Source organism: Tigriopus californicus, chromosome 3, assembly GCF_007210705.1.
Source record: "Tigriopus californicus strain San Diego chromosome 3, Tcal_SD_v2.1, whole genome shotgun sequence".
In the NCBI taxonomy this organism is placed as follows: domain Eukaryota; kingdom Metazoa; phylum Arthropoda; class Copepoda; order Harpacticoida; family Harpacticidae; genus Tigriopus; species Tigriopus californicus.
This window is the reverse complement of record NC_081442.1, coordinates 12,735,854-12,758,119: the sequence shown is the minus strand read 5'-3', so window position 1 is coordinate 12,758,119 and position 22,266 is coordinate 12,735,854. Positions and strand designations below refer to the sequence as shown.

Here is a 22,266-nt window from a genome sequence, read left to right as displayed (position 1 = left end):
AAATGCCCCGGTTATATGCTAATTCAATTTCCCAGAGACGTGATATCGATTTTCAATATCACAAAAATGAAAGATCATTTTCCTTTTTCTTACTAAGTCTCACAATAGTTCGCAAGGCTATATAATGTCACTTAAAACACACGAAAAGTGTAATCTTTGAAAATGTGCCTTGGTTAAAGTCCAGGGGCCTCTTCAAAGTTGTTTCTAATCACGTGGCAGAGAGAGCCTTACTTTCCTTGAACCCCCTTCTTAATTTGATTGCGGGGAATTTTAAGAGGAACAACCCTGTGATTCGTTGAAAATGATTGCACAATCGACTCTTGGCGCCATTTCTTTTATTTTATCTTATCATTATTACTATTGTTGACTGCATTTCGTGGTGTTGGTGGTGTTGGTGAGAGTTGTGTTTGAAGTTATGCTAAGCCGTTACTCAATCATCAAAAGTAGTGGTAGTAATAGTAGTAGTAATAGTAGTAGTAGTAGTAGGAGGTTCATAACAATAGTGACGACAGTAGTTGTATTAGAAGTAGATCCAGACGATCACGCAAGAGGCCTGCCCAATGCTCGGGTTGTGTGGCTGAATTATGGGCCTCCTCGTCGGCGGTCACGTGGAACCATGTTGGGCATCCTCACTGATGATTCTGCTGTTCATTCATATCGTTATCAACAAGGTATGCCGTCATCAAGGCTCACTGTCCGGGACCTCGTGGCTACTGTTGTCTCCCGATTTGGGCTCATTGGGATCCGCCGATGTCGTCGTTGTCTTTGACTGCTTTTTCAGCTCCGGGTTGAACAAGATGGTGAGCGGGAATTGCTGGGCACAACTCTGACGGAATCCGTCCAAACCTGCCACGCCCACACTCCCATAGACACCTTCCTCAAGCTTGTGGAAGATATCGCTACAAGTCTAGAGAACAAAAACAAGGATACGATGTAACGGAGAGATTCGAACCGGAGACCTCTTTTGCGTGGGACACTTTGTCAACCATAGAGCCGCAACCGCTTCCCAGGTCTTCTTACCTTAATATCAACTCCAGTTTTGAACCTCTCCAGCTCCCCAATGAGCTTGAGAGCGGCCTTTTGGCTGGCCTCGGACCCGTCCAGGACGACACTCATCTCGGCACCCACGGCCACGTGGTTGAGACTCTGGTCGTTGGCGCTCAGGAAATCGCGGTTCCGCTGCACCGCCGACTTGTCCGCGAAAATGCTCTGAGTCTCGCGGTCCAGCACTTGACTGACGGGGGCGGGGAAGCTCTGGCGGTTCTCGTCCACAAATTTTTGGAAGCGAATGACGCACGAGTGGAGTTGAGGATCGTTGGGCGGGGTGTTGGGCGTGTTGAGGGCTCGCTTGATGGACTGGAGCATGAGGAGCGGCTTCCGTTTCCGGAAGTAGATCTCGAAGGCCAGAACGTGAGTGGACAGACGATCCGCGGCGAGGAGTTGAAGGGGTTCCAAGAACTTCAGGGCCTCGCCCAGGGGGTCTTCAGGTCGTTCGAGCTTGTCGGGGTAGAGCTCGTCCTTTTGCGGGGCGTCCAACTCGTCGTCGTTTTTCTTCTGGGACTTGTTGTGCAGCTCCTTGCGAGCTTGAAGTTGTTGCATCTCTTGGGCCTCGAGTTCGGCCTTTCGTTTGGCCTTCTTCTGCTTGTTCCGGAGTTTCTTCAGCTCGGAGGGGTCCATGTTCTCGGTGTCAATCTCGTTGAGTTTGTCGTCGTCCGTGATGGGTTTATCAAACAGCCTCAGATAGACGCGAATGGCGCAAAAGGCGGCCTTTTCGTAGAAAGGGTGCGACCTCAGGACGTCCTCTAACCGGAGGAGGTCCACGTAGGACCGCAGGGTCAGCTTGCGCATACAGTAGGTGTGGAAGTCGAATTGGTCCTCGATGATTTCCGTGAAGTGCTGTAAATGGAAGAGCAACGACGCTATCAGTCATGTTCCATGATGGATTTGATTTGGGTTTGGTTTTTTAATGATGTGCTAACTGTTGTGACGGCAGGGTTAGTACAAGCCATGTTTTGGGGCACGCACAACAATCCAAGTCATTTTTGAGTTTGTAGACCCAAAGGAAAGGAAATAAAGATAACTCGAACCTGAGAAATGAGCACGAATTTTCAAAACGCTTAACTGACAATTTAATCTAACAAACGCTCTTACAAGACTTTTGATGCAGTTATGAGCGTTCACAAGATGATCTTGGCTTTTAGATTGTGAGAGTTCCTTGCTCATTCATGTTTGCTTCGTTGCACATCAAACCAAAATCTTTGGCATGTTTTGCTCCACCTATACATTCTTTGAACAAGCAGATTGGACGTGATTAGTGTCAAAAGTTAGGACACTTGATCAAAACGATATTTCAGCCCATGCCCATAAAGTCATACTAATGAACTATATAAAAAAAAATCAAGATTTTAAAAGGAAATCATTATTTGTTTCATTGATATATTTCCGAGCGATTGGACTATCTGAGGGTTTTAATTGTAGTAAAATGTGTACTTTAGCGTTAGGTCAGCTTACAAGGCTAATAATAGCCATTATTGCGATATTTCATTCATTGACTCCGTTGCAGTAGATTTACAGAATACTACATGGAACTGGGCTAGAATACACACATTCATGAACTACACCCTTCGGGAGTTTAGGGTATTTATAAGGTGGCATATTGATGTCATCAAAGCCCTGCAATGAGTCAATTTCTGTTTGTATCGATTGATGCATGCGACAAAAAGCTGTGACAAAAAACAGCTCCAATGGGTCCCATTGCTCTAGTTCGAGGTCTCCTACCCCTTGGGTCGTCCGTCTACTTTATTACTCGCGATTGTTCACTCACCCTGTCGACTTCAATGCACTTCTTCAAGGCCTCGCCGTACTTGCCCAAGCGCTCGAAGGCGCCGGCGCACTCGGTTTGAAACCACATACACTGCATCTCGTTCAAGCTCTCCATGGCGGGCACGCCCCCTCGAGTGAACCACTTGCACATCTCCTCGGCCTCCTTGACCTGGTTGGCGCGGAGGAGATATTTGGCGCTCTTGCAGTTGATGTAACGGTCGGCGCGGTCCATGACTTGAGCCTCGTCCATCCAATAGGCGGCCTCTTCACGGTTATCGATATGCTAGAAACCGAGTCAAACATTATTTTTTTTTTGGTGTGTGCGTGTTAACGAGTGCGTAGAAATTTCAAAAATGCCATGAAGATTGTTAGGAAATAGCACACTCTCAACGAGATAGATGGCGCTACATGCATTGACTGAGGATCATCTGAGATTCATTTCACAATTTCGTCTCAAATTCCTTCCTACTGTAATCTCAGCCTCACTTACAGGTGGCCTTAGTAGCTTAATCCATACTATCTATTCCTAGGACAGCGACCCAGCCCTTAAATAATATCTTCACAAAGGTTTAATCTAAATTTTAGCCTCATCTGGCTACTAACTAGGCCATATGGCAATCAAGAGACTCCTAAAATCTATTAGATCATAGCCAGGATTTAACCAACTCGAAATCAATTGATGGTTAGGGTCTCATGATCAAAGTAGGATCTCAATGTGGAAGCAAAATCGAAATCGAAATTTGGGATCTATTTTGGTCAATGCTTGCCAATACTAAGGCATTGTCATCTATTGGTGATATTAAAAAAAAAAAAATTACAATTGACCTCGAACCACCATATTCTTGGATGAACTTCATGCTTTCTATTTTTGGGTACATCTATCTACTACTAATGATACACCAATTCAATACTACAGCTCATCCTTTCATGAATCTTACCTTATAGATCTTGCCTTTGTGAAGGAATAATTCAATGAGAGTGGGCGTGTGTGCAATGGCTTCGTCAATCAGTTGAAGGGCGGTGGCGTAGTCGCTCTTGTAATCGTAGTGCTGCGACAAGTAGTAGAGCAACCAGAGCAAGGCTGTGGGCGGTTCTCGGGTCTTGCCGTCAAACGTGCCGTTGGCTCGCATGTGTTTCAAGTAAGTGGTGCAGATCTCCTCCAGGATGGCGCAATTATCCGGATTCTTATACAACGGCTTGAGATCCACAAACAACGGGGGCACGCCCTTCCGTAGGGCCTTCTTTAGATAGGGCTCCACGAGGTCTCGGAACTCTTGCCCTGAATTAGAGTGATTCATAGAGAGAAGGAAAGACTATTCTTTTTTTAAAGTGGAGTTGTAGTCAAGGTCGCAATCAGTAGTTCTGAATTCATTTTATGCGAATTGAATCCTTCAAATTAACAAAGTGTCATTGAGAGAAATAAAACCACCATTGCTCGCCAGTAAACGTTCCAAGCAAAATACCAACATAACATTCATGCACCTCGACCAAATCAATCAATCCACCAATTTCACTACCTTCAGCGTAGTTGAGTGGCAATCTTTGTGGCGCCTGAGCTTTGGGGTAAAACCCTCGGTACTTGACGTAGATGGCCAGCTTCTTGGCGGGCGTGTCCGCTCCAGAAGCCTGTTCCAAGAACTTGTAGCTCTCGTGATTCTCGGGGTTTCGTTGAATGAGCTCCTCGAAGATGGCCTTGGCCTCGCCCGCCCTGTCCAATTTGAGGAGTAGGGAGCCTTTGGTGGTCAGGAAGTGGGCCTGGTCACAGATTTGAGGCTCGTACTTCATGAGATGCTCCAAGGCCCCACTGATATCACCGGATTCTTGGATGACCATGTTCTGATACAGCAGCAACTCACTGTGCTCGTAATCATAGGCCGCTTTCTGGAATCGTGCACAAGTTTGGAGGGTGAATCAAAATTCAATCTTCAATCTAGGTTAATCCTCTTTTTAGAGACGCACACACACACACACGCGGGTTAGTATGCAATGGAAAGCAAAGGGTTCGTTTTTTTTTTTAAACACGATAAAATCGGCAATTTTGTTTTGATGCTAAAAAGAAACTACACAATACAAGTATTGCAATATGGAAGGATTTGATCCCTCTTGAAAACGATAGAATTTTTCGAGTTATGCTTTCATCCACAAGTTTGTCAAATTGTCTCGAACAACAGGTCCTGGTGAAAACAAGCTTTTCCTTACCCAGAACCTGAGGAATTACATGCTCATGAAATTTTTGATGCATCAAGATGCGAACTCAAAGATGAAATGCCGACATTATTTAATCATGATCAAAGTGTTCCTGAAATAAATCTATCCATCTATCTAACTGTCTGGCGGCAGTAGAGATCAGCAAAACCCTTGCTCTCCGAAAACTGGCCAGCATATAAAGGTTTCCATAATTAATGACGTCTTTGAATCCTCTCTGTCCCCAATCAACTCAATCAGCAAAGAATCACACCAGCGGTCTTGAACGCTGGTTGGTTTGGGACCAATAATGCTCACTCTGAGATCCAAACCCAGTGAGTTGGTGAGTTCACGGACTCATTCATACCTTGTTGTAAAGCGCCTGCATAACTTGCCCCACTACCTCTCTGTTCACCGCCTAAATAAAGTGTTTTGATTTTTCTCGCCTATAGAGTCAAGATCGAGTATAAAGAAAAGTCCATCATCCAACGCACCTGTTGAGTCTTTCGGAATTCCTCCAGGATCTTGAGGGTCATATCGTAGTCGTTGAGAAGATGGTAGGACATGGCAAAGCCAATCCACGAGGCACGTTGGGTGGGACGCAATTGGAACAATTGATAGCGCGTTTCCTAATAGAGACGTGAATCAGAAGCGAGTCGGGCATGGATCCAAAGCTTACTTGGGCTTACTTTGTAACCTTCCAAGTCGCGCATTTGAATCTGGAGCAAGGAGAGATCTCGGAGGATTTGAATGTTCTCCTTGTCCCATTTGAGGGCGTTCCGGTAGCATTTGATGGCCTCGTCGTACTTCTTGTCAGAGCGTTGGAGCAATCCGTACACGTGCCAACACACGTGACTTTTGAGATCGTTGCGCAGGCCGCGTCGGACATAATCGTAGGCCTCGTCCTTTCGACCCAAGCAATTCAAGGTGAGGCCTTTCATGGCCAAGGTTTCTGCAAGATACACAGTCTCATGGTGTTCATCTAATCCCGGGAGAAAACACGAATCACGCACGGCTCCTTTCTTTTGGACACTTACCCCCATGTTCGGCGAACTTGGGATTGGTGAGGATTTGCTTGGCGAACTTGAGACCGTTCTTGTATTGCTTCTGCTCGTAACATTTCTGCAATGGACCAACAATGGGATAGTGGATGACAATCAGAAGCGCCCTGGTCCTATTTACGGAGACGGTTTTTGTTTCTCAGAATGGTTCATGTCGCATTGCATTTTAGTAAGCGGTCCCAGTTTTGTTTACTCTTGAACATGCATAAGATACACTTTTTTAGCAGAAGCAGCTGTTTTTCGACCTATGTTTCATGTTTTAGAATTTTCCACTTTTTACAATACCTTTTTAACACGTATTTTGGTCTAATATTGAAGCTTGTATGATGGTCGGTTTTTTTTACCTCGTCTGTATTGAAAAGTGCCCCAATGACCTCCCAAAATTTGTGCTGACATCATTAACGTCAATGTCCTAATAATTATCAAATTGTCCCCGTCAAATAACAACAATAACAATATGTAAATCTTGAAACTTGGAAAGACACAGTATATTTAGGAGTCTTTAGTATAGTTCAGGTCGATAAAAGCAGACATATACAAATGTCTACAAATATTCACCCCCGGATTTCACCCCAGTAAAATTTGAAAAAGCGTCACATTTTCGAACTGAGATGACACTAGGGACTTTCTTTGGGCTCCCCATGACATATTATGTCATCCCTTTGGGAGGCTGAAGAGGAGTGAGTGACCAAAACTAGGAAAATGGCTTTTGACCAAATGCTAAGAAATTAGCATAAGTCACATTGATACGAAAGGACGTTCAGTTATAATGTTTTCGGTTTTCGGGAAGCTCAGTGTTAAAAGTAGTTATTATGGCTCTGAGTGACATTGAATGTGTTTGAGGTGTTGCATCTGGGTACATTGACATGAATTGAGAGCTGAAATCTCCTCTGTTCTACTGGTGGGTGGGATTAAAAGCCTCTCAAAGATTTGGTTCCGAGCAACATTGTCAATCGAACAGGACACATTCCTTGGCCCTGACTTGAGTTATTGTGGCTCACATTCAACCATTAATAACTAACAATCACTCAGAGAACATCGCTAGGATATGCTGCGATTTACCGTGAAGTGCCATATCTGGTGGGTTATTTGGTTTTTGGGCCCATTTTGGCCTTAGAGGTGGCATGTGCCTGGTCTGAAATGGACCTATTAGATTCCAAACTACTTAGTCCATGAGCCACATCGGTGGCCACGTGGTTAGCCTGAGATAATGGTCCGGAAATGTCGGTTCTTTAAAAGATGCAAGAGTTTCTGGAAATATGGACGGTGAACGGGCTCGCATCCAAATCGGCCGGATCTGGGTTTGAGCAACGCTAAGCCATTTTTCGAAGCAAAGTAAGAAAATGAGAACACTAGACCCCCTTCAATTAAGGCCAGAGAGTGTGAAATAATTTCATTGTGAAGTGACTCGTTTCAAAGAGGTGTTGTCCCAACTCATGGAGCGGAGCCAAAGCAGGTCGAAAATTCAATTGTTATGGAGTGATTACTGCCTAAGTTGGAACCCTTTGGCTGGTGAGTACCCTCAGCCAGATTTGGGGCCCAAGTCCACATCTGGAGTGGTCCTGACCAGATGTTGGAGCGAGAAGTTATCGCTTTCCCTGGGTTGACGGCCAAGCATCCAATGTCTGGGACCCAAAGGGAAAGGAACAGCTAGTCACTGTGTAGAGTGAAACCAAGCGCAATATGCTCTAGAATTGCTGCTAGTCAGGTTTGGGCATTCCTTTGGGGAATTTTGAGTGAGGAACCCCTCTATGGTTATGAGGGCCGAATCGTGTTCTATAGTCCTTTTCATTGAGGGAGACAGCGCCCTCTGCTTCGTCTTGGTGCGGACAAATAACCGTAAAAACGACAGATCACGCTTTAAGATGCCAGATTTCATCATGGGATTATTAGATGAAAGAAGTATTGCTGAAATATTGTGATACAATGAATAACCCTAACACTCATCTGGGAGACCTTTCCAATCCTCTATGGGTAAGACTTCGAACAATTATGCCATGTAAATAATTATTTAATAGAGGTTGTATACTGCATGACTGACACGATTGCAATCATCATTTCTAGCAAAATAGAGCTACAAAAAGCACAGCTTCTCAAGTTTTTGATAAACGACCTATTAAACATGACTATCTCTAGACTTGAATTTAGTTTTTAGGACCATTTAATGGAAAAAGACGGGCACAAAAAGTCGCTGGTATACTCCAAAAATACACTATTTAGCTCCCGTGTTTTTTTTTCAATTTAGAGGTCAAGCGTGTTGATAATTTTACTGGGTTAGGACTTGAAAGGTCTCTCAGAGGAGTTAGTGGTCTATTCATGGTGTTAGAATATATCAACCATAAGTTGTTCAGCCAACTATACCTGGCTCAAATCAGACATGTTAGGGCGCATTCTCGTCATATCAACGTGTATTTGTCCGGTCCGCCAGGCGAGAAGGCACAGGCGAATGAAAAGGACTCTTATGGTATACTCCAGAGAGTCCAGAAACTCCCTAGGGCAAACCTGAGGCCTTATGACCACGCTTATCATAGCAGACGAGACCCGAAAGAATCAGTGGACGCCATTGATTCATTCATCCATCTCTATCTGCTTGTATTCCTGCCGCGGCTGGTCCCACCCCTTGGCACCGCCCTAGCCGTGAGCCACTTACCAGGATGCGCTTGAATTGGGCGTTCTCTTTGGGCGGTAACGACGAGCCCGTGGCCGTATTGGCCGAATGCGGCGAAGGCATACTGCCCAATCACAGGTCACTGGCTGCCAATCTAGCCCGTGGCCCGCCCAATGGCCTGAATCCGCCCCGCCACACCCCCTGATCAGTCCTGCAATGCTCGAATAGCCCCGACAATCCGGCCCCTCTTCAATCCTTCAATCGCTGAGGAGATGGCCAGCCGGAGAATGCAACCAAGAGACCAATCAATGGCCCGTCTGAGACACGCCTGAGACACGCCTGAGACACGCCTGAGACACGCGGCGGACTTAGCCAGGCACGGCTACGGGTGGATCAATCACGGCACGGCCAGTCCGGGCAGAATACAACGGGCAAATCACCTCCCCTGTCGCTCTGTCTGTGTGTCTTTCGACCCCCCTTCATGCACACACGCATCCCAGGACTTGCATCCTCATTTCTCTCGAGCCTCAATCCTCAGATCCTCAGATTCCAGACCGCATGGAAACTAGGGTCCACTCATTTTTATACATTCCTAAAATATGGTGCTGGATCTTAGTCATGGCCCAACATTTAATCTATGTAGAGTCAACCATTGACGATGGGTATTTTTTTATGACGAGCCGGGGCCGGATATTAGTTTTCAGCAGGAAAAGAATGCCGATTTGGACTAGATAAGCGAGTAAATTCGAGCCCTGATAATAAGACCCGAGGCGAGCTAGGCCAGACCCCAGGCCTAGGGACGAGCGCAGCTGATTAGGGTGATGAACCTATGAAGGCTTAGGCCTAGCGGTAAAAAAGGGGGTGCCCCTCCTTCCATGGAGTGAGATGGGCTTGGCCATCAGATGGGGTGGGGATGCGGTTTATATCAAATTTATTACAGCAATGTGATCAATCACAGACCGGCCCCCTTGATGGAGCATTGAGGTTAGCCCGAGAATGCCAGGCCCGGCTCAAACTCTGTCCGGTCACCTTGGAGCTATTTTTGGGCCGACCCCAGACCCGAATTTTTCTTTGATAAGTGGACAAGGTGACGGCAACCTTCCCCCTGGCCTCGTATCATACCCATAAGGGTGCTAAGTGCGGCGCAGAAAAACGCCCGCAGGGTTGTACTCCATTCCGTATCATCAAGTCCACGCTGATCCACGGCTCATCGTCCTGGCCCATCTGAGCGTCTGGACCACAGCCGATGATTGGGATTTGGTTCTTTTATATTTCCCTATCCCCCTGAAAGTCAGACCCCAGGACCCAGCGTTGCCAGTTTCTCTGGTCTGAGCTGGCGACTGAACTAAATAGATTAACTGGATGGAGTAACCTAGTTTCAGACTGGCTTAGATACATTGCGTTTCAATGGTAATTTAGTTACAAAGTCGCATACAAAGTTATGTAAAATATTGTTGGTTGTATGTCCACTCCAGCATCAAATTGGATGAAATAGAGTAAAGGGACCTTTAACCTGATGTCAAACTCAACCGTTTGAGAAAGATGGTCATGAAACCTCCATCTTGATTCGTCCTTGGGTGGTCACTTGCCATATCTCATTTCCTAATACAACAACATAATCAAATCAATGGAGATTCTTAGGACAGTTGTCCTCCATCTTGATTGGAATCTTGGGTTAATACTTATTGTCAACCATTATTAATCAGACTCAAATCTTTTATTTTATATCAATAATTGAGTAAGCTGAACTGTCATGTCATTATGGTACAAAAGGTTTTGCAGGATGAAGTCAAGAATTTTGAAATGCTGAATTTGTTAAATGCACCTTTCCACATGAATATAAGTAGATGAGCACGTGCAGGCAGAAATCCATGTCAGAAAATTTGAATTAAATGGTGAGAACAATAAAATACCTGACTAGAATGAGATATCACACTAAATATGACTAGACTTGTTTACTGTGTGAACTACACAAACATCAAATTGATGACAACAGAAGGGATTTAATAATTGACCAATAATTTGGAACCATGCTAGGAAAAAAGTTTTTTGAACACACTCACTGTTCAAGAATGTTTCAGGGGCAAGTGTTCCATATACATGCAGAACGCATAAAAATGAATGGTAATGTGTAAAAGATTTGACATATAGTTCCAAAAAGGACTCATTTTCTAATTTGCGGGTCTTCATCCAATCTGATCCTTCACGAGCTAAGAAAAGTGATCGCTAAGAAAAGTGATCGCAAAGATAGGTGATCCCAAAGAAGTGATATTGTTAACAGTATCAAGCACACCTTCAACATAAGAGTGAAGTCCAAGAACATACATCTCTCCTCTAATGTTTGAAGAGAGTGAAGATAATCTATCTGGATAAGAATTGTGCCACTGTGCAATTCTTCTTTGCACCTTCTCTATACGGCCAATATCCCCTGTTAGGAGGGTTCCATACTTTGAGTTCAGCCTACATGCAAAAAGTGAAGAGGAGAATCACAGCCAGTACATAAACAGTTGGGTAGTGATAAGTGAAGAAAACCTTGATTAATGCACAAGATTGGGTGGGTCAGATTGAACAGATCCTGTTTCAGCTCCCGTCATTGATGACATTTGGATGGGAGCTGGACAAAGGTGGAGAGATCCACAAAGCATTGCTTGAGTCAACTGATTGTAAGAGACTCCTGTGGATGCAATTCATCCATCCTTCCAGAACTCTTGAACGTGATGAACGTCTTGAGTGTGATGGCAGAACAACTTCAATCCATGAATTCCATCAAGGATCACTCCAAAAAACCACTAAACAGTAATGACTCACTGGCTTAGGCGACAATGTTCACTGAAATTTTGGAGGAATGCATGCTAAATGTGTTCAATTGTCTTAGTAGCGCTGGAAAAGTGACCACCCAGGAGATTTCTTTACTATTCCTTTTTAACATGACGTCATCAGTCGTCAGCTGTAGCTTAAAGGTGTCTATGGCGGAGACAAACTGGTCCCCACTTGGGCATGCCTAATATAAGGTAATTAATGGTCCAGCACCATAGAACTAGTGGCATGCCATCCACCCCAATGATAATGCCCCAACCCACCCACTAACTCCGGGCCTATCAGGCAATTCCTCCTCTGTCCCTCGACGGTATACGTTATTTTCCACCGATTAGTTGGCGGTGCTCATTTTTAAATTTGTGACAAATTGTAAGAACGGTTTGGAGAGAGAGTTTAAGGACTATTAATATCGTTTTATCGGTTGGCTTAGGTAAGGTTAGGTTTGATAAGGTTACGTTAAGTTTAAAAAAGTAGCACCGCCAACTAATCGGTGGAGACTAACGTTTATCGACCCTCGACCCATCCATCTGACCCAAAATTGTCGCTAATCTGACTCTCAAGCGCTCGGGCTTCCTGCGCCTCCCTGAAGATATCGTTGTCCGTCAATCGTCAGTCAGTCTCCGTTCGGCTCGGTAACCCTCGCCTGATTTGTGCGGCCCCCATCGCTCCGGCCGACCCGCCCCTCACGGTTCCGCCCATCGCCGCTCCCCGCCCGCTGGCTGGGCGCCGGTCCCGACTCGACTCGTGGACTCCCGGCACGCTTTGGTGTGATTCTTGATCGGTCTCAATCTGAGTGAGTGAGCGTGTTTGTTGGCGTGCTTGTCGAGTGGAAGCCTGGAAGGAGGATGAAGAGCGCGTACCCGAAGAAGGAGGGCAAGATGCGGATCCGCTCGTTCCCCATGACCATGGACGAGAAGTACGTGGAGAACATCTGGAATCTGCTCAAGGAGGCCATCCAGGAGATCCAGCGCAAGAACAACTCGGGATTGAGCTTCGAGGAGCTCTACCGGAACGCCTACACCATGGTGTTGCACAAGCACGGGGAACGCCTCTACACGGGCTTGAAGGAGGTGGTCACGGCCCATTTGGAGAGCAAGGTGCGCTCGGACGTGTTGGGCGCGCTCAACAATCACTTCTTGCAGACGCTGAATGGCGCCTGGAACGACCACCAGACCTCCATGGTCATGATCCGGGACATCCTCATGTACATGGACCGGGTCTACGTCCAACAGAACAACTGCGAGAACGTCTACAACCTCGGGTTGAGTCTGTTTCGCGACCAAGTCGTGCGGTGAGTATTGACCCCAGGGGGGTTGCTCCAGTTGACCGGGTCTGCTCAATGGCTGAGCCCCAGTGTCAGTGTCCCCAATACATATGTACTTGGGCATGGTGAATTCCCCCTCGAGTTTAGGCGAGCTAGTCGGAACCCGCTTACACCCTTTCAATTCGAATTGACGGGATACATACTACTAGCTTCTGGCCCTAGCTTTCCGCCTTTTGGCTCACCCTAGTAACTGGACCCCGAAGAGGAGTGCCCAGCCAGCCAGAGGGTTGGTTTTCGTTCAAGCTGAACCTTTCAACCCAGGCAGGCCACCTAGCCACCATCCGTCGTGTGCTCTAGGTCAATAATCTCCATAATCCCAAAGATCTATGTTGATCAATAATCATAGTAAAAAAAAAGCCGACTTCATTCGTGTTCTTGGGTTTCAGATACGGTGGGATCGGCAACCACCTACGCCACACCCTCCTGGACATGATAATGAAAGAGCGTCGAGGCGAGAAGACCGATCGTCTGGCCGTGAAGAACGCTTGTCAGATGCTCATGATGCTCGGGATCGAGACCCGGCGCGTGTACGAGGAGGACTTTGAGAACCATTTCCTGAAGCAGTCCGCGCACTTCTACAAGATCGAGTCGCAGAACTTCCTCGCCGAGAACAGCGCCTCCGTGTACATCCACAAGGTGGAGCAGCGCATCAACGAGGAGGCCGAGCGCGCCACGCACTACCTAGACGAGTCCACCGAGCCCCGCATTGTCGAGGTGGTCGAAGAGGAGCTCATCAAGCGACACATGAAGACCATCGTGGACATGGAGAACTCGGGCGTGGTGCACATGTTGATCAACCAGAAGACCGAGGACCTGGCGTGCATGTACAATCTGTTTCGTCGCGTGGCGGATGGACACAAGACCATGGCGGATTGCGTGAGTGAGCACCTACGGGGTGTGGGCAAGGACCTGGTGGCCGAGGATGGACAGGCCTCCAATGCTATTATCTACATTCAGAACCTTTTGGACTTGAAGGACCGGTACGATCGGTTCTTGGCCGTGTCGTTTGCCAGTGACAAGTTCTTCAAACAGATCATCTCGGGAGATTTCGAGCATTTCCTCAATTTGAACAAGCGCTCGCCGGAGTATCTCTCGCTGTTCATTGACGACAAACTCAAGAAGGGTGTGAAGGGACTCACGGACGCGGAAGTCGAGATGGTCTTGGACAAGTCCATGATCCTGTTCCGATTCCTCCAGGAGAAGGATGCCTTTGAGGAGTACTACAAGCGGCACTTGGCCCGACGACTGCTGAATCAGAAATCTGCCTCGGATGACTCGGAGAAGATGATGATCAGCAAGCTCAAGTCCGAGTGCGGCTGTCAGTTCACCTCCAAACTCGAAGGCATGTTCAAAGACATGACCCTCTCCAACAATGTCAATGACGCGTTCAAGAACTTCTTGGCCGACACAAACAAGAACCTGCATGGCGTTGACCTCACTGTCCGCGTACTCACCACAGGCTACTGGCCCGGTCAGAATGCGCCACCGCCCATCAGTCTTCCTCGCGAGCCCGCGCACGCCTTCGACGTGTTCAAGAACTTCTACCTGGGCAAACACAGTGGACGCATCCTCACTCTCCAGCCAAGCGCAGGCACCGCCGACTTGAATGCGCTCTTCTTCGGCGCCAAGAAAGAGGACGGCGAAGGCAGAGATGGAGCCTCATCCGCCACAGGCGCCACGCCCAAGATGCCCACGCCGGTCAACCCACGCAAGCACATCCTGTGCGTCAACACCTACCAGATGTGCGTCCTCTTCCTCTTCAACAGACGTGATAGCTACACCTACGACGAGCTCAAGGAAGAGACGTCCATCCCCGACAGAGACCTGACACGAGCGCTCCAACCACTCGCCATCGGCAAGGCTTCACAGAGAATCCTGCTGAAATCGCCCAAGTCGAAAGAGATCGAGGGCTCACACGTGTTCACTGTCAACGATTCCTTCAGCTCACAGTTCCATCGGGTCAAGATCCAACAGGCAAGTGCGCGGCAAGGCGAATCAGAGCCCGAGCGAAGTGAGACCAAGAAGAAAGTCGACGAGGATCGCAAGCACGAGATCGAGGCTTGCATCGTCCGCATCATGAAGAGTCGGAAACAGCTCAACCACAACCAGTTGGTGTCCGAAGTGGTTGAGCAGTTGAACAAACGCTTCCAGCCCTCGCCCGTGGTCATCAAGAAGCGGATCGAGGGGCTGATTGAGCGGGAATATCTAAAGAGGTCAGAAACGGACAGAAAGACCTACGTGTATTTAGCTTAGAGAATCAGGATTTGGGCGAACTAAATTTTCGTTCTCCTCGGGCCTGGGGGACTATTCTCCCCCTCCAAAGAAGGCCCTGATGGTGTTATGGAGTAGCAATGTCTTCTTCCGGATTGAACTCTCTGGTCCACACCCCAATTCTACAATCACCATTGCTTTTTCCTTCTGCTCCTACAACAACAACTACTGCTACTACTACAACTACTACTACTATCACTACTACCACTCTATGATCCATCAAATATCTATCTTTTTGTTTCTTTCCATTTGCAAATTAAATCTCGCCGCGGCACATAGAGAAACATCCCATGCTGAGCAATCGAATTTCTGTCAAGTGTGACAATCTGAAACCGCTTTCCATTAAGCGGACATGTTCACCGATTTCTTCTTCTCGCCCAAGGGTAACTTATCTTCCACCCGCATGCGGCGAACGGCTTCTCGCAAATGCTTGGGCTTGAGAGGCCCTTGCTCGCCCAGGCTCTCCATGTAATCCAGGGCCTCTTCAATCACCTCACCTACAAACACTTTGGTAATGCCGGCCATTGAAATCACCACATTCTGGCCGATGGAATTGCCTAAAAAAAATTAATCTGGATCGTTTTAGAGAAGGCAATTGAATTTTAAAAAAAATCTATAGTTTGATAGATAATAGGAACTATAATTATTATTTACAAAGACATCATTCGTCTTTAAGAGTTAGAGAACGCATTGACCTACCCGTGATTGTTTGCATGATTCGTTTGATTGCGGCCTTGGGGAAGGCTGCTCGTCGGTACATCTCGTAACGGTCTAATTGCTCTTCCGTAAAATTCGATACTAAAACTCTAAAACAAAAAAAAACAGGCATCACCACCGACACTTCAACAGAACAATCTGTTTTGGTACAACGTTCTTTTTCAATTATACTACCCATATGGTTCGTTTCCTATTTATCCGAGCTAAACATACCTAGCGGTATTTAAATCACAGCATGAATTGCTCCTTCAACAACTTAAAGGGGGATCCTTGCATCATTTCCGAAGGTCAGATTATAATTAATGTTGGCTGTGATGACGGAGTGGGAATATCTTTTTATCCCTCATTAGATAGAAGATCTAATAAGAGAGAGCGAGAGAGCTGCCATCTGACGCCGTAATAAACAATCATAACACAAACAATAAACAACAAACAAAGCAACGTTAAACCTTACTTACTGCATCTTCTCGCGTTCCTCTTCTTCTAGTTCCTCTTTTGTTTTCTTCACCTTCTCTGGTTCCGGGGTGGATTCGGGGTGACTAATATGGTGGTTCCCTTTATCGGATTCTTCCTTGGGCGTTGGACTCGGGCGTTCCTTGTTGGGTGGGTCTTGGTCTTCCGACTGAGTTTGTGATGAGGGTCCACTCGCGGGTAACACGAGATCATCGGGTTTTGTGTCTAAAAGAAAGCTAGCTTGTCACTTCAAGATCCTTCATTTGGGCGTGCTTTCCGTTGTTTTCATGGCGTATAATGATGACTCTTCAAGTGGCATTTTTTCCACCTGACAAAATTATAACGAACAATTTTGAGATTTTTTTTTTTAAATCTGATCGAACTCGGGCCATAAAATTAATTGCTAAAAATCATCTCAAAACCTGTTGAACGGAAAAAAGAGCACACTAAGTTAGCACTTGTATAGATATTGGGATATGAACGACTAGAGTTGTACGGGAATAAATGGTTTCCATCCGTTTGGCTCGGAAATGCCTATGCTTTATCTGAACAAAAAGGGCCAAACAAAATAATACTAATTATTAATGTTGAAAAATTAAAAGATTAGTGTTTCTTTTTATGCATGATCTGAACATTGCTCAAAATGCTTAAGAACTTTCTTAAAATGCATGATCTTGAGAACATGTTCAAGTCCATATGTATACTTTCTAAGAAAAAGCCCAAAAGGCTGCAATTCGAGAGGTTTTTTTTGAAAGCGGTGTCCTTCTTTCGATAGTTCGATAGACCATCCACAGTGAGGAAAACCAATTTCTGCTCAAAGTGCAAATCACTTTCAAATCCGATCTCTATTGATGACTAGTGACAAGGGTAGCTTTTGAGACGTGTAAAGTACCGGATTGGATTTCAGCTGTGTGAGCTATTCAGGCTGCGCCACAATCGCGGCAAGAACTACCATGATTTTAGCACATCCAGTGCTTCCAGATTTTCATTGACAAAATTGTTCACCATCTAGGGAAATTGGCCAACAATTATTTTAAACCATTTCAGTCCAATATTCATTTGATTAAGATGACATTACATGGCAAGTGACAAAAATTCGCAGGAATACAAAAAAGAATATTTGGTGCAAATATTTTGTCATCAGTAAGAAGTGTGGTGACTCTTTCTTCATGGTAGAACCAGAGGGAGCACTAGTATGAAATCCCAAAGCTTTACACTTCTCTATTGTGATAAAATGGAAGACAGAGTTTACGTTTGTGACGTTAAAAATTGATCTGAGCATTTGTGATCAGATGTAAAGGGGGCATTTGGGAGCTGCAATCGGTGAAATAGAAGCATTTAATCCCATGTATCTGAGTAACCACCCAATTCATTACATCAAATTTGGACTACTTTTGGGGCGCATAAGTTCTCTTGTCCGGGCTAGTACTAAAAACTTTTTGCCCCAAAAATGTTCCTTGTCAACCTATCAAGATGTGGAAGCTTAATCGGATCTAGGAACGACCGTGCCTATGAAATACTAAAATCGGAGAACATGTCGCGTTCGGCCGAAATGCAATATTTCCTCACCTGGGGGAGAATCCGGGGCTGAGCCCGTGGGCGAGCCTCGAGGCGGTAAGGAGGGTTTGAGCTCGCGCAATTCGTCGTCTTCAGTCTCTGGTTCAGCCTGATCATCATCATCATCCTCACTCACAATTTGACCTTCTTCCGGCTGAGAATCCTGGACCGAGGCTGGCGGCGGCGACGACAACTTCTCCTTTTTGGGCCGGCCCGGCCCAGCGGGCGACAATGAACGCTTAAGGGGCGGACCCCCGCTTGGGGTGGAGCGCAAAGGCGAGGGCGGGGCCGAGGACGACAAGGACGAATCGGACGACGAAGGTGAGGCCATGGTGCCAACCTACAACACCTAGAGCACTCACATGAATTTTAGCTTGGATGACCGAGATTTACCTCAATCAAAACATTGGGGCACCATCAGGGTGACGACATAGTCGGTGGAGAAAAGCGCTTGATATTGATAGACTTAGTAGCCCACCCAGAAGTCCTTGAACTAGTTGTAATTACTGATGGAAGCAAAGAACTCTTACCACTTTACAAATGGACCAAAGCAAAACCAAATGTTTCCTCATCCAAAATTAAAATCTAACACACCGGAAAAGGCAGGCCGTTCCAAGTAAAGATCAATGTTCTACTGATGTAATCAATCTCCCTGCTCCTCAAACTTTCAAACCAGTACTGCCAAGTTTGATACAACAGTTTTTGATGTCAAAGGAACGTACATTTTCTGAACTAAAAAAATCTAGCTTGGATCACACTTGGCAGTACTGTTGTGAAAGTTTGAGTCGCAGGCAAACTGATCACATCAGTACGATGTTCACAACTAATCTGATGAGATGCTCACTGGTTCTTGCTCCTGTTTTCTTGTACTTGATGCGTTACATCTTGGATCAGGGCAAGTTTCCCTCTTCTCTGAAGCTAGCTCATGTTGTTCCAATTTTCAAAGTGGGAGACAAGTCGCCTCCCAGTAACTATAGGCCAATTTCTCTCACTTCAAATATTGCGAAGGTGTTTTTGAGCAGATCATGAAGATCAATCTTGTTGAATTTCTTGATATTCATGAAGTCCTTCCTCCTAGCCAGCATGGGTTCTGAGCACATTTTAGCACAGTTACCCAACTGATTGAACATATAGAGCAGGTTGTTGAGGGACTAGAGAACCATGAATCAGTTGATGCAGTTTATCTCAAATTAGCCAAGGTATATCATGGTCTTTTATTTGACAGGCCCCATTAGATTGGGATCCAAGGCAAGGTTCTTGATTGGTTAAGAGGTTTCATTTATGGTAGGAAGCAATTGGTTAACGTTGAGGGATCCCATGTTGGATATTCCTCAGGGCTCCACTATGGGTCCTATCCTCTTCATCATCTTCATTACTCCACTTCAGAATCTTTGTAGTAGTAATGTTTGTTGTATCTCTGCCTACTCTTGGGTTGCTGCCAGTAACATGGCACTCAATGTAATGAAATTACACTCAATGACCTTTGGTTTGATGCCATTAGACAATTCAATGTTAGATGATGAAGGTAATGGCATTCAGCAGGTCTCATCCATAAAGGATTTAGGTGTAATCCTCCAAAATGATGGAAAGTTCAATGAGCATATCCAGTTGAAAGTTGGTAAAGCTTTTCAAACATGTGGTTGGCTTTATCCCATGTTGAAGTCTACGTAGAGCGCTAGAGATAATAGCAGATATTTACGTGGCTTATTCCCTTGACTGACTGCTTGACCGCTTTGCCTCATGCCTCAACCAATTTGAGTTGAGAATTTCGGTCGACGCAGAATTTAATTGGTTCTTGGAAGAGGTTAAGCGGTGAAGCGGTAAGCCACAAAAATAGCAGCTAATATCACTATGCTAGAGACTAAAGTAACTGTAGTCTCTACAAAATGCTAACTCTGTACTAAAGATGCTTAATATAGAAAGATCAGCAAAGGTCAGCTGATCTCCTTCTCTCTGATTAGACGATTTTTCTCTTGGGTCCCTTATTGTTGAGGGTTTTCCAGGGCTGCTGTCTCCTAAACAAACAGCAAGATTAATTGTTGAGTTGACAAGATTGAAACCATTTGTATGCCAAGCGCTCATTAATGCAAAATACATTAAATTCTTCATAATTTTTCAAAATGGGTAATGACTCAAAAAGGTCAGGAAAAATGTTGTGTAAAATTGGAAACCCTGTTAAGATAGATTTGAAATGTCAAAATCAAAAGAGTTCTCACGCAGGAATCTTTTAGCTGGGTTCTCAATTTTACCTCAACTCGACAAGTGATGGTGCATTTTGTGTAGAACTTTACATAACGGTAGCCCTTGAAAACCCTTGAGGAATAAGAATAAGGGACCCAAGACGTAGGCGAGGTAATCCTGCTACCTGGCGGCCATAATTGACCTCAAAGTCAGCTGTTTGTTATGATTTGGTTTTGGGTGGGCAGATTTTGAAGCCCACAACCGTCAGAACGGACCTTGTGCCTCGTTTTCAAGACATTTCGGCGTCATCAAACTAGTTGTACTTCTATTGAAAGGGCGTTTTCCATCTACAAAGTATGGCAGCTTTTTCAAAAAACTCACTTGATGCCAAACTTGTTCATGGAGTGAATGAGACCCGAGAGGATGGATAACATCAGGTGATGTCGAACATACCGCGATGCTAAGACATTGATTCTCCAGAAGAGCATATCCAACACTATGGAATTGACCCTCCACAAAAACGAAAGGCGGATGACAGTCAATTCAATTGTAAGGCAACACTTCATCATCACCGGGGCTCTCGGGGCCGTCACCTGCCTTTTGAATCAACTGTGGCTCTCCAAGCCAGCGGCTACCAAAAAGCACCATTCAACAAACTGCATGGCTCTTCACAGGCACTCACCTACGTTTTGATCTTTGTTCTGATTTGACCTTTCGGATAGATCCCGTGAAGAGTGATTGGCGCCAATGATAGTGAACAAGGTCAAAATCAAAATGAAGAAGCTTGAGGATAAAAGCGCTCAACCAGATATCTTTCAAATTAACGAGTTATCATTCAAGATAAAGAAAGTCAAAGCTCACAAAAACCGCCATTTGGATGAGAAATGTGCTTTAGTCATATGGATCGAAAGTAAAACCGGAAAAATGATTCCAGCAGAGGAAAAAAATGGAATACCTGATTAGGTATATTTTTTTCCAATTTAGGGATCGTCTTTTGTATCCAATAACCATCTCGTTCAATGGTAATCAGTCAACCTTGAGTGTGCTTGGCTATAAAAAAAAGAAATCTCATTTTTCTAAGTCGAATTGGCCATGACACTGACACTCTTTTGAAATGAATCATGTGTATCTAATCCAAATGATAACACTCTTTTCACACTAAAAAGAGCGAAATTCAATTTTGAGGCTTTCCTTATTACAGATTCATGTCCATCTGATGAGTTTGCCAACTATGGCACAATGAACTTGAAATATGGAATGTCAACGAGCTTCCCGCCAAATCGGCCTGCTCTTGGTCGTAGCAACTCCGAGCCACTTTCCGAATCAAACTAGTAACATAAGAAACGTAGAGATCTCTTCAATTACAGGCAGGTCACTTTATATCATTCACTTTTAAGTGGTTCGTTTCAGGCGGAAAATTCAAACTTTTTTTCAGTGCATGTTTCTTGAGTTCCCAAGGCATGGTTTTGGGCTCAAATTTGGCCAAGATCATCTCTTCAGCAAGATTTTGTGGTCGTATGTCAAGCTTATTTGGAAAAAAGTGAACGATTTAGGAGATAATAAATGTTTGCTTTTGTTTGCAGTTGACATCTCTAGAAGTTCGTGGTATAATCCAACATTTGCCGCATAACCCAGTCATTGGGGCTCAAGGAATCGAAGGTTCAAAGGCTTCTCTGGCCGCTTCTTCCCAATCACGTCCGTATTAACGCCATGCTCTCAGGCTGTCCAGAGATTTGGCTGGAAAGAGCATTGGATATCAGTTCTTCTTTCTTCCCGTCCACTATTTTTGGGCCACTCACTCTTCATGAGATCTACTTGGATTGGCAATAGAGCGAAGGTCGAATCAATTGTTTTGCCTGCATTTTGCCTTTATTGTAGTCCCTTGCTTCAAAGAGCGGGTGACGGCCCCAACGGCCCCAATGGCCCTGTTGGTTTTGGATGTGTTGCCTAACTATGGGATTGACTGTCGTCCACTTTCCGATTTGGTTGAGGGTCGATTCCATTGCTTTAGATATGCCAATCTGGCAGATCAATGTCTTTGCATCACGGCATGTTCTTCAAAACATAAAGATTTCCGTCCTCATGTGTCTCATTCACTCCACAAACGAGTGTGTGAGATGAAAACCTTCCTTTTGATAGCAGTAAAACTGTGGATGTCGCTGAAGTATCTTGAAAACGAAGAGAAATGTCCGTTTTGGCGGTCCTATGCTCTTCCGGACAATCAATGTTTTAAAACATCACGGTATGTTGACTACAACAAGTTTGATGCC

General features: G+C 45.3%; 3 protein-coding genes and 1 long non-coding RNA gene across 5 annotated transcripts; 2 read left to right on the top strand and 2 right to left on the bottom strand.

Moving 5' to 3' along the window:
• Window positions 1-318: 318 nt before the first annotated feature.
• Window positions 319-9,226, bottom strand: LOC131877570 (N-alpha-acetyltransferase 16, NatA auxiliary subunit-like). 2 transcript variants are annotated; one of them, XM_059223273.1, is made up of 10 exons: window positions 8,719-9,226; window positions 6,045-6,129; window positions 5,697-5,959; window positions 5,502-5,636; window positions 5,375-5,425; window positions 4,341-4,704; window positions 3,762-4,102; window positions 2,825-3,106; window positions 1,021-1,896; window positions 319-907 (listed from the first exon to the last, which is right to left on the bottom strand). In XM_059223273.1, exons 1-10 carry the CDS (start codon window positions 8,797-8,799, stop codon window positions 683-685), a joined length of 2,703 nt encoding a protein of 900 aa, XP_059079256.1. In that variant the 5' UTR covers window positions 8,800-9,226; the 3' UTR covers window positions 319-682. The 2 variants fall into 2 exon arrangements, with proteins under 2 accessions (XP_059079256.1, XP_059079257.1); XM_059223274.1 differs by lacking the exon at window positions 5,375-5,425 and having other exon boundaries at window positions 8,719-9,225.
• A 2,848-nt stretch (window positions 9,227-12,074) lies between these two features.
• On the top strand, window positions 12,075-15,374 carry LOC131877489 (cullin-3-B-like). Its single transcript, XM_059223171.1, has 2 exons — window positions 12,075-12,784; window positions 13,204-15,374. Exons 1-2 carry the CDS (start codon window positions 12,339-12,341, stop codon window positions 15,068-15,070), a joined length of 2,313 nt encoding a protein of 770 aa, XP_059079154.1. The 5' UTR covers window positions 12,075-12,338; the 3' UTR covers window positions 15,071-15,374.
• LOC131877490 (transcription initiation factor TFIID subunit 11-like) lies at window positions 15,299-18,229 on the bottom strand. Its single transcript, XM_059223172.1, has 4 exons — window positions 17,828-18,229; window positions 16,264-16,483; window positions 15,788-15,894; window positions 15,299-15,645 (listed from the first exon to the last, which is right to left on the bottom strand). The coding sequence occupies exons 1-4, from the start codon at window positions 18,144-18,146 to the stop codon at window positions 15,431-15,433; spliced, it is 861 nt and encodes a 286-aa protein (XP_059079155.1). The 5' UTR covers window positions 18,147-18,229; the 3' UTR covers window positions 15,299-15,430.
• A 1,821-nt stretch (window positions 18,230-20,050) lies between these two features.
• Window positions 20,051-21,843, top strand: LOC131878374 (uncharacterized). Its single transcript, XR_009373012.1, has 2 exons — window positions 20,051-20,959; window positions 21,198-21,843. It is a non-coding gene; the product is annotated as an uncharacterized LOC131878374 (long non-coding RNA).
• The last annotated feature ends 423 nt before the right edge of the window (window positions 21,844-22,266 follow it).